The sequence below is a fragment of the Dunckerocampus dactyliophorus genome, chromosome 18 (genome assembly GCF_027744805.1).
Source record: "Dunckerocampus dactyliophorus isolate RoL2022-P2 chromosome 18, RoL_Ddac_1.1, whole genome shotgun sequence".
NCBI classification, from domain to species: Eukaryota; Metazoa; Chordata; class Actinopteri; order Syngnathiformes; family Syngnathidae; genus Dunckerocampus; species Dunckerocampus dactyliophorus.
The window spans coordinates 19,404,169-19,416,508 of record NC_072836.1 but is presented as its reverse complement, the minus strand read 5'-3'; the positions used below and the strand labels follow the sequence as shown (position 1 = coordinate 19,416,508).

At 40.1% G+C, this 12,340-nt stretch overlaps 1 protein-coding gene across 2 annotated transcripts in view; it reads left to right on the top strand.

Moving 5' to 3' along the window:
• The window catches only part of clec16a (C-type lectin domain containing 16A), a 35,829-nt gene that overhangs the window by 4,866 nt on the left and 18,623 nt on the right, over nucleotides 1–12,340 (top strand). Inside the window, exons 6-10 of one of the 2 annotated variants that reach the window (XM_054760414.1) lie at nucleotides 1,590–1,713; nucleotides 1,989–2,163; nucleotides 2,254–2,304; nucleotides 3,495–3,611; nucleotides 9,910–10,153. In XM_054760414.1, coding sequence (XP_054616389.1) covers nucleotides 1,590–1,713; nucleotides 1,989–2,163; nucleotides 2,254–2,304; nucleotides 3,495–3,611; nucleotides 9,910–10,153 — 711 coding nt within the window. Of the gene's footprint in view, nucleotides 1–1,589; nucleotides 1,714–1,988; nucleotides 2,164–2,253; nucleotides 2,305–3,494; nucleotides 3,612–9,909; nucleotides 10,220–12,340 lie in introns of both variants that reach the window. The other variant, XM_054760412.1, reaches the window with a different exon arrangement.

Below are 12,340 nucleotides of genomic sequence, written 5' to 3'. Positions count from 1 at the left end.
ATCACTGAGATGCATTCTTTCATGAAATACAGTATATATCATTTCTTTAGCATATCTACATGTGTTGCTTTCCAAAATATTAAAGTGGCCGTAGGACTCCGCTGCTTTAATGCTTCTGGTTAATTCCTTGGAATAAATTCTGCAACACGACATCCGGGAAAAGGATTTTGTTTAGCTTTTCAAAATATTGACATCAATTCAAAGAAAGCTACGATAACAAAGGGTCCTTTTCCAGATGTGATCTTGTTTGCGGTTTTCTATGTTTCAACAAATCAAATTGATGGGGTCCCTGTCAAACTCTACCCCCTCGAAGCCACCCCAGTATCCACATTAACACTGTGTGTTTGTTTCCCTCCTTTTCCTCCACAACAACCACACCTCCTCCTCCTGCTTTCCTTGTCTCTCTCCTCCTTCCCTCCCGCCCCCTTCCCTCTGCGCGCCCCATCTGCCTACCTCCAGTCTCATGTAAGTTGGTTCCATTCATTCAGTCTAATTCTCGGGCTGGGTATTCCTGAAACCAGCTTTGTTTTGCTTTGGCCGATAAAGTCACAATTGTCCCACGAAAAATGATACTGAATTGCATGGCTTTCTAAAAACAAAAAGTCAAACCTCACGGGTCAGTTTTATTAATACCCAGCCCTGTCTTATTCATTTATGTGTGTGTGTGTGTGTGTGTGTGTGTTTTTAAATGTGTGACTGTGTGTTTGCAATCTCTACGTATGTTAATCATTCGGCATCACCCACCTACATTCATATAGAAAAATGTGCATGCTGTCCTTACTAATTTGTTTTTTCAGTTGTTGGTGGAACAGTGGCTCCTCTGGCTTTTTTTTCCCCCCCTCAGTTGCTCCACATATTGGTTCTTCCTCTGGTGATAATATTGCAGTGTTTCTCCTTTGTGCTTCATTTCTCAGTTTCTCAACCACTTTGCTGCTTGAAGGTCTCGCATTATACTATTATTCAACCTCAATGGTGTTTTCAAAGTGTGCTGCCCAAAATCTTGCTTTGATGCTGAAATTCAGACAGTTTGAAAGTGCTTTTAACGCCGTTTTGTGTGTTTGTGAGCTGTGTTTGTCCACGCTCATCTCCAACAGTGTGTGTGGCACCAAGAAGCACTATTGTGCACTTTATCCACTTTTTTTCCCCTTTTTATTATGAGCTAGAGTGCTAACATTACACTCCCATTTTAACAGCAACATTGTGCTGAGTTAGCCTATTCACTGAAGAAAAGCAAAATTATATAATTTACAGCTCCCACATTTGTAGCTGGCTGACTGATAGGTGACAGAGCTCTAGGTTTTATTTTAAGATGTGTAGTGAAGCAGCCAACTAACAACACATTCATTACAAAATAGGTAGTCGGTAGTTATTTTGATGCCTTTTTTGGGGGGCTTTTTACGTTTGTCACTGTGAGTTTGTTGTCCTTTTTACCGCACTGTGTGTGTGTGTGTGTGTGTGTGTGTGTGTGTGTGTGTGTGTGTGTGTGTGTGTGTGTGTGTGTGTTTGCGTGCGTGTGCGAAGTTGAAAACGTGTGCATGTGTGGACACTGGTGGTAACAAGCAGTCTCCGTAACCCCCTCCTTTCTTCAGTGGACAACCAGCACATGCTGCACTACATCCGAGATAAGACAGCAGTGCCATATTTCAGCAACCTGGTCTGGTTCATCGGCAGCCATGTCATTGAACTGGACAAGTGCGTGCAGACAGACGAAGAGTAAGCAGACTGTACTTCTTTTATGGCTGAGATATTGTATGTGTCTTCTACTGGCCTGTAGGGGTCAGCCTTGCCCTTTGTTTTTAATCATCTAGAAGTACTTCAGTGAGGTTATGTTGCAATTTGTGCTGCTTGTGCTGCTTTTTTTTTTTCTTTTTTTTATAGCAGAACCACCCTGAACATGACATAAGATGACTCTTAAATGATCTGTGCATTTTAAAGATACTTGGTACATTTCACCACACACACAAAAAATGCGCTCCTCTATTTCTCAGGCACAAGAACCGAGGCAAGTTAAGTGACTTGGTAGCCGAGCACCTTGACCACCTTCACTACCTGAACGACATCCTCATCATCAACTGTGAATTCCTCAATGACGTTTTGACTGACCACCTCCTAAACCGCCTCTTCTTACCTCTTTATGTGTACTCGTTGGTTAGCCATGAAACAGTAAGCTGGTTCCCAAGTGCTATTCTGGACAAAACAAAAAAAAAGATGTGTGACCGCCATTGATGATTTTTTCGTTTGTTTTTTTTTCAGCCTGAAGAGCGAAAGATCAACCCTCAGGTGTCCCTCTACCTGCTCTCTCAAGTAGGCAACACAAACATGAGTGCGCACGCAGCACTTAGTCATGTTGTAGGATTGTAAATGACATTGGCGCCCCCATGGGTTCTGCTCAAAATGCTTTGATTAGGGTTGCAACAGTACAGGTAACTCACGGGACAGTCCATACCTCTGTATTTAGGCTAGTCACTCTGGTTTTGCTACATTTTTGTGCAAAAAGAGAGTTTCTCTCAAAATTCTCTCTTTATTATTGTTATTATTTATTTTATTTTTTAAATGAAGCATAATAATGAAATTGCAATCTAATGGCAGGTAACTGTCCAATAATTAAATCCCCAAAGATATTGAAGGACGTGGGGACCACTTTAAAGACGCTAAATGCAGTTGTGGTATATTTTACTATGAGCTATATAAGCTTTTTTTTTTTTATAGGTGACAAAGCAAATTGGTGTAATATCTCATAATATATCTCATTATAAAGAGGAAAGAACAAGCTGCGGGCTGAAAATGGCCCCCTGGCCTGCACATTGGACACCCCTGGTTTACAGCGTTTTGTTTTAGGAAGGTTCAAGGGCAACAGTCAGAGTTTGAACAGGGTAATGATTATTTTATTTTTAGTAAAGTTCCGTACTGAAGTGCATCCTGCAAAACAGTTTTCATACTGAACATTGGCAGCACGCAGCTTTATTTTATGCACTCAGGTGAAGTGTTCAAAAATAGGTACACCGCACCGCAACTCTAGCTGAGGTGATCCACTGGGTCCCAGTTGCCTCTGCACTTCACCGACACAGACAGGCAGCTGTTGTTGCCTGTACTCTCCGATATATACTCGGTTTTACAACCTATACTTAAATGTCTTGGCTTTTCATCCTCTTTTGGCCAGATTGTCCCTCACTTTAAATATATACCGTGTGGGAAATAGGACATTACAGGACATCCTGGACATCCCGTGCAGGACATCCCTAGTACAGATATCCTCAGAGTTTTGTAATTGTCTGACAAATTGTCAGTGATTTAAGGGCAATTAGTTGCTAAGTTGCACTGTCCAAAGTCAGGATCAGGATTGGCTGTCAGCCGCTACATCTGCCCACTGCTCCTCTTGGTCGGTTAAAATGCAGGGAACAAATTTTGCTGCAAATTATTAACAGACAAAATAATGTATCACGCAATAACGGTGGCAGGTGAATTAACACATTATTTACACTCTGATGTTCCAGGTGTTTCTGATCATCCACTATCAGCCCCTAGTCAACGCCCTGGCCGACGTAATCCTTAACGGAGACCTGTCCGTCTTCATCCCGCAGGCGGACCTTCATAGCACACACAAGAACACGGTAGGTCATCTGCATTATTTTTTAGACATAGTTGACACATGGATACACACGGCAAAGTCTAAATGGTCTAAACCAAACAGATAAGCTAATTACAGACATGTGATTAATAACAGCACTGAGTAGAGTTTAGCCTTTAGCAAGGCTGAACATATGTCCTCCAGGTGGCCGTAACGCCTGCTTTCTTCCAAAGATATCTGATAGATAGATGGTTTATTAATCTCCATGAGAAATTCACGTTGTGGGTAGGGGCATTAACCACTAAAATATACTAATACACACTAACAAAGCTGGTAATAAGATTGTAGGTGGGGGTGCTGTCCTGGTTTTCTCCCTAATTCATAGTTCCTAATCAATGCAGAAATATGCAAATCTTAGGTTCCTTCATGTTTCTTTCTCTCTGCCAAAGCTCAACTTTGCTAACTGATTCCCCTCTTTTGTCATTTACAAGTTTAGACCCCACCAGCCTCCCACCTCTGCTTTCTTTGGTTTTGACCATCTGTTTTTGTAGTAGGGTGGGTGTTAGCCAAGTATACAGAGAGAATTTCTGAGAACCTTTGCGGTCCTCTGCGTTGCCTGCGTCTGCTAGCACTGCTTTTTTCAGAAGCAGCCTACCTTTTCAGTGAATGCGAGGCGCTAAGCGTTATAACACTGCTGTTCGGGTTGACCACAACAGAGAGCATCTCTACACAAACACGAGTCTAAGACACCTATTGTATGTCTGTATTCAGCAGCAGCAGAGTTGAAAAGTTTGTGGACAGTTTCAAACATACACTGGAACATCCGTTTTTGTCATTGATCCATTCCAAAAGTTCAGACACAAACCGAACACAAAATAACACACAAAATAACTTCTTTCAACAGTCAGGAACAAACAGTGCACTTGAAGGCCTCATCAGTGCACTGCACAGTACTTGAAAGGAGGAAGGAAGGAGGGAGACATCCTTTCTGGGTGTGTCTCACCGTGTGTGAGTGGGTGTGTCTCTCAATGCATGTTGTCAAAAATGTAGTTTAACCATTTAAACCATAACATCAAAGACTCAGGAAGCCATAAAAAACAAAACTATAAGATCAAAAGAGGAGGAAGCCATTAACTATTTGTTAAAAAAACAGACGCAGGCCCAGTCGGGGGTCCACAAAGGGCCAATTGTCTTGTCACCCCATGACAAAGTCATATGACCTATCAATTGCTGGTCAAGACGATAGTCTCGCCTGCAACAGCAGGTGTCCGGTTTGATGTTTTGTATTAGGTGTATATATTATTTTTCAATGTGTCCTTTTTAACCACATTTGATTAATACATACATATACTAAAACATTTTTTGGTGTATTTTCAGTTATTTTTTTAATAATTTTCTGTTATGTTATTTTTAATTCTAATTTTTTATTTCTATTCCTTGTTTTTTTACATTTGAAGTATTTTCAATTTTAGTTTTAGAATTTTTAATTTCATTTTTTAATTGGAACATTTTAGTTTAGTACACAATATGCATGCCGCCTGTGCATTCTTTTGCATTAAATCCTGCAAACCAATACAAAGAAATACATTTCGTTTTATTGTTTTATGAGGGGGGCCATAAATGAGTCACGACAGGTGCCATAAATAGTTTTTGACAGAAAGGGGACTATTCATTCTCTGTAGTTAATATAGGAAACCACAAATATGAGAGGCGGGACAGAGACGGTGAAGGTCAGACTCCCATGCCGAGACACTCAAAGTGATAAGGATGTGCAGGACATGTTTTAGAGACAAGATAATCATAGCTGGTCAGTGTGACATTAATGTGTACCTAAGCCGAAATACATATATATACATTAGGTCCCCAACTTGCGAACACTCGCAGATACGAACACAAGCCGACTGGTCTATATTTTATTTTATTTTGCCTTGTAGTCAGTCGCTCAATCAGTGTTTATACTGCTACTGTACATGCTTGACCAGTACAGGGCACTGTGACACTGCTAATGCAGCCTTAGAGCTAATGAGACCAACAGAGGAAGAGTTAGCCGCTGGGGAGATACAGTGTAAAGCTAAATGGAAAGCTAAATTGTACAACCCGGACAGAGCGTTTGATTAAAGTTTATGAAGAGTTAATAGGCCTGCTTAGTTCTACACCACCCACAGAACACTACCTCTTTTAGAAGAGTCTAACGACGACGACGACTTGTCCTTTTTTTCAATATCTCCTCCTCCAACTCCTCCACAATGACGTATGCTCGGCGACTCCTCTTCAAAGGTAAATAACATTTATCATTACCTATTATTATATCATTTTTATTATACTTTTTTTCATTAATTATCCTCGTTTAATATTACTACTGCATCAGAACTCATATTTACATACATACGCATATACTGTATATGTATACACGTACATGTAGTTCCTATATCATTGGTAATATTACCTTTTCCCCGACATAATATACCAGCTAGTTCAGATAATTCCTGTCACTATATGTTATTGCTATGTAGAATGCATTTTCATATGTAATTTACAGATGCTAATTGTCCTTATTAAACGGTTTTGAACTTGGAGCCATTACCTTCCTGGGGTTACATTAATGAGATGTTTTTAGTATGTTCATGCGGCTAATGAGCAGGATCACACAAAAAAAAAACATAACCTAGTTGCACAACTAGAACCAGTTACATTTTGATTAATGTTAAATTTGAATCCTTTTGTTAATTGATCATCATAATGACCAAATTAGGATGATTTGGTCTTCGCAGACGTGTGAGATCTGCTTCAGTGCAGGTGGTCACATTGTACTTCCTGCAATGCGTCAAGAAACTAGATCACATGATGAAATTAGTATCACACCAGACGCCTTTCCTGGAAATTTCTCTTGTGCCTTTGAACACATGTGCTTGCAGCGGACGGTCAACATGCACTGAGACATATGGCTGTGCCATGTTTTAGTTGTGTGCCTCAGTACCCAGAAGGAGATTAGTGTGTGCTTGTGCAGTGTGTGGCTCTAATGCACCATGACCTCCATTAATTTCTCAGCATCCACACAAGAGCGTGAGCGGTTTACCAGAACATAGTCATCTAACAGGTGTAGCCCACGCACCCTCTCAAAGATACTAGTCTGCGGTTTATGTGCACGTTGCAGCCACTACAGTGCAATCCCACAGGTTTCACGCCTCTCTTTCACTTGCTTCCGGAAGCATTCAAAGCCTACGACTTCAGTTATCGGCTCTATGACCTCGCTTTCAACAAAGACATACTGGGTTGTTTGGAATCACGTGCTAATACTTACATAAGTCCTGTCATAGTTTTTATTGACATGCAGATTGGCAATGAATGTGTCTTGCTCCGGTGTCCCATTTCCCAAACTGAGCTCCCAGCTCACCCATGACCCTACATGTAGGTTTCCCTGCATCTGAATAGCATGCTAATCTGTGGTGTATTATGATGCACAGGGTGTAAAGATGAACGATTCCAACCCTGGCTACAATTGTCAGCAAAAATATTTCTCAAAAGTCACAAAAAGGGGGTTTGAACATGCAAGACATCAGCAGATTGCTAAAGAGTGTCCTGATCTGATGTTGCGATGGGATGTCGCTCTGATATCAACATAGAACGAGTAGCGAATTGTATCAGCTCGCATCTCCCGTAGAACCAGTCCATTCCAGATAGGGGTGTCTCGACTCGATATTGGTATCGGATATGGAGCTGATTCCAGGAAAAACCAAAATTCTAACAAGGACATTTGTGATTAAAAAATAAATACATGAAGAAGTTGGCCTCATGCAGTGCATTAATAACTCCAGAAGATGCAGGCCACGTTGTACACTAATCAGGGAATGTACAGGGAAAAATTTTGGCGTAAATTTTTCACGATAACCGACAAACATGCTAACCGGGGCGGATGCTAACCAAGGTTCCACTATACCATCCCTTACAATATTGCGGTGCAGTTATTGCTCTTTGCGGTTTATCAAAAATAAATTAATAAATGACGGCTGTTTCATGGTTGACTATCGCGTATTAGTCAGAAAATATTAAAAGACATGGGTATATGTGGTATTCTGGCCACTAGGCGTCAGTAATGTTCCATTATTGAGACATGACATCGGATTACCGTCACCTTGCATGGATTCAGCCATGGCATGTCCGACATGATAGATTGAAAAGAAGTTCTCCTCACATTCAGTGTGGAAGTGTTTTGGCTTCTTTGTCCTTCTTCCTCACTCCGTTTTAAACCCTTACTTAAGTTTAGAATACAGTAAATAAATTGGAGGCAAACTAGTCAGCTTGCTAATGATTAAAGCCATGGTCATCTCTTGAGCAATGTGATATAAACAAACAATAATAGGAGTCTAAATGTGATTATAGGGCTGTTATTTCATGTCATGTCTAAACCTATTTTCTATGCTCTCTAAGTACAAAAATGTTCCATTTACTAATATTGAATCCTACTTTGTGGAAATTAACTTATCATGGTCGGGTCTGGAACCTGTTGACCAGGAGAGATGACTGTACTTGGGTTCCCAGCAGCACTTGAAGCTCATCCTCAAGATAATCTACACAAATGAAGCCAACATATTCATCTTTTGTTTGAATGCATTCGGAAATCTACTGCTTCCAGCACGTGTATGCTGAGAAAGTGTAACACACACACACACCCATGCACACTGTACATGCATGTCTTTATGTGCTGCATGATTTCTTGTATATGTGTGCTCGGTGGTTTGTGTTCGCTAAAGAGGTAGGGTGAAATAGGCCATCTGAGTTTCAGTTTGAGCTACCTTAATCAGTATAAAAACATTATCCACAGAAGCCAGCACAGGGCAGACACTATCATGGTACTTAGAAGGTGAAGATTAAACCCTTCTCTCCTCATATGTAGTAATATTCTCTTTTTGGTTCTTTAACTTTTTGAGGACAGTCACTGTGGGGTTGTGCTTGATCAGCATATCATTTATTGATGAGCATGTGAAGTGACAGGTTCATCACATGCACACTCACTATCGCCTTGCCTTTGACATCACATTATTTTAAGACCACTGAGAGTACATACTGTATATAAAGCAATAATTGGCTTTATTAATGTCAGCATGACTGACTTTACTGTAAGACACGTCATATCCTCTCACCAAATTCTTATCTAGGTATACCAGCTGTTTCCTTTGTGTGTGCGTGTTGTTGAGTGTAGTGTTTGCCGGTCAGTGTCTCTGCATCACTGATGTCGCGTGAAAGCTTTAACTGACTGCAAACAACCTGACACATCAGTAGCAATTTACTGTAAGAGAGTGTCTGAGTAAGTGTTAATGTGGTCTTGCATTGCTGTTATCTTGGTCTATACATAAACATGGAACCTATTAAAAGAAAGATTAGACTATCATCTTTCATCAGAAAAAAAAGTTTGTTTCTACCTTTTTCCGTTCCTTAGCAATCAGCATTAGAACATAGGTAAGTTTCAGGGAAATATCAGTTGCCAACAAAAAAAAGGGACAAACAGATTTTTGTGAAAAGATACATTTCAAGTATCAAACAACTTTCACTTTGACACAAATGTTTTGCTTTTGTGACAGCTCAAATATCTAAACAACTGCACCACAATAGAAACAACACAAAGGTTGTTTTGCATCAAAATAAGAATTTATTTACAAATATAACACCATGAACTATTTACAATTTTCACATTTAGAACTAAACTGTGCGTGTGCACGCACGTGTGTGCGTGTGCATGCGTTCAAATGTGCCTACAATGCGTAACCTTCTGCACAATGCACTCCTCCATGCTCTCTCTCTTCCTCCTTGCTGTCGAACATGTTAAAAGAAAACAGCACTTTTTTTTTATTTTGCCCTTGAGCCGCAATCATGTGAAACATGAACACATATTTCTTTCCCTTTTCTGTGCGTTCTGACGAGAGAAAAGCTCGAACAACGTTTTATTGTTTCTGTGATCTGGGTTCGAATCTCCGTTGGGCATCTCTGTATGGAGTTTGCATGTTCTCCCCGTGTGTGTGGTGGTTTTCTCCGGGTACTCCGGTTTCCTCCCACATTCCAAAAACAGGCATGGTAGGTTAATTGGCGACTCTAAATTGTCCATAGGTATGAATGTCAGTGTGAATGCTTGTTTGGCTATATGTGCGTCTTTGGGATCGGGCATTCAAGTTTATAAAAACGTATAAATACGTCGTTGGTATTGAATGAGTTTGTGTTATGGTGTCATGAGCACTTTAATGCATACCTTACATCAGAAGTACATGACAGAACATCTAGCTCCAGATATCGTCAGCTATTTTCATTTAAGGATAATGTACTAATTCCAATGTCTCTTACCCTCGCAGGCCAGTTCAGGAGGGGTGCGTCGCTTCACCAAGCCACCAGAGTCCTTGGAGCGCTCGCTGGAGCTTTCCCGCCACCGTGGTCGCAAAAGGACCCAAAAGAGGCCAAACTACAAGAATCTGGGCGAGGAGGACGATGATGGTGGTGCTGGGGGAGGCGGCGGCGGCAGTCGAGAAGGTGGAGAGGAGGGCTGGGACGATAACAGCAAAGGAGGAGAGGGAGGCCGAGACAGGGAGAAGGGAAAAGGTACAGAGCTTGTAGGAGCAGGTGGGAGTTCTAAGGGAAGCAGAGCGAGTGGGGATGCGGCGGAAGGTGAGTGTGAGACAGCAGTGCAGGATTGTTTTGTCTTTGTTAATCTCCATTAGTCTGATGCAGTCTGCCATGGTGTGCCACCCTGGTTATCCAAAAGCCACCTTTGCAGCAGCCCTCGTCTCCAAACGAGAAAGAGAAACGAGTGCTCTTGTGTCGACTTTTTCTGCCACATCAATGAGTGATAGCAGATGAAGCAGTGGTGAACAGTTCCATATACAGTATACAGTACATATACAGCAGTTCCATATACAGTATAAGGACAAAACCCCTGCAACAAAAATATGACATTCAGACATTCTCTTTGCCTAGTTTTGAGATGAGGCCCTCCTGCCTCCCTTCTTTGGCACTTTTTCCTTTTGGTTCCCATGGCTACCACTTATCATAAATCATGTCCTTCATTAGAAGTCAGCTGTCCATTTCCACACTGACATATCATCCATCCTGTGCTCCTCACTTGTCCGCCTGTCTCTTACTCTTGCTCTGTGTGCATGGGTCTATGTGTGTATGTGTGTGTGTGTGTGTTTGTTTGTTCGTTTGTGTGTTTGCAGTCAAATACAGTGGAAACTCTAAAGGTCAAGTCAATTTCCTGCTGGGATGCTAGTCAACCTCTGATTAGTTTGGATTTCAAAACAATTTACTCCATCGTAAATAATGGATTTACAAAGTAATAAGTCCTACTGTAGCCACCATGAAACCTGCATTACCAGTACAGGCTTTTTTCTTTTTAAAGTTTAAAGTGTACAAATAATGTAAGCCCAGTTAATATCAGGGTGCAACTAACAATTATTTTCTTAGTCAATCAGTCTGAAGCTTGCTGTTTTGATTAACCAGGAGTGTCCAAACTTTTTCCAGCAGGGCCCACATACTAAAAAAAAAAAAAAATAATTAAAAAATGAAAGGAAAAAACTGCATCTGAGCGTTGTGATATTTCAACTTTCTTCTGAAATAATCTTTGCAAATTTTCTTGATTATGACTTTTTACTTTATTCTCATAATTTTTCCTTAAGCAAATTTTCCAAAAATTACAACTTTGTTTTGTTTGTTGCTAATAATATTTGGTGCTTTAATATTTATTTAATATTTATTAATATTTTCTCGCTACAATTGCAATGTTTTTTCTCGTTAGAAGACTTTTTAACTCTTAATATTTTTACTTTTAGTCTCATAACATTTTTACGTTTTAAATTTCCTACTATTTCAAGTTTTTCTCCAAGCAAATTTTCCAAAAATTACCACTTAATTTTCTTTTGTTTGTTTTTCATAATCTTACGACTTTTTATTAAATTAAATGACATTATTTTTCCTCCTAATATAGAAACGTTATTCTCGTGAAATTATGACTTTTTCTCATTAAAGTACACCTTTTTTTTGTTAATATTTTGACTTTTTTGTTGTCGTTAAATTATATTTTTAGAATGTGCCGCAGGCCGCAAAAGCCCCCCGGCCTACACCCACCTGCCCTCGACATAGCAAACCAATATGAAGCAAACACAAACTGTTAGTAGTTTGGTCCGCAACATATCAGAAAAGAGGCAAAAATGTCCATCGCTGTTTTCCAAAGTCAAAACTGTGTGTGAATGTCTTGTTTTACCTAAAACACAAAGATAATAGTCGTGTCTTCATGGATGGCTAAGGAAATTCTAAAATATTCACATTTTTGAGGCTGAAATCAGAGGATATTTACGTGTTAAATCAAAACACTAATAGTTGTCCTTTAATTGGATAAGCGATTAACCATTGATTCGTAGAATAATTGTTGCAGCTCTAGTTAACTTAGTCGTAACCTGAGTAGTGTATATTCTTCTGTTATTTTTCATAACTGTTGCTCAAATCACACAAGTTGCGTTAATCTTTTAATGGTTGCTGAACTGTGAGGGTACGCTGCTGTCTTGTGTGACATGACGGCTGTTTATAGAAGTTTTGTGCGACTTTGGAAATGTGGTATAAAAGTGGAAAAATCTTCTTCTTGAAAATGTTGGTTGAATTCTGACTTGTGCACCCAATGGGCTGACTTTCGAGGTTCCACTGTTCATCCAAGTCTGAGTCCTCCTTCACTTTGACTGATGACTTTTTTTTTGCGTCTCTCTACAGAAACGTATGTTTTTCAACACATACTTTTTT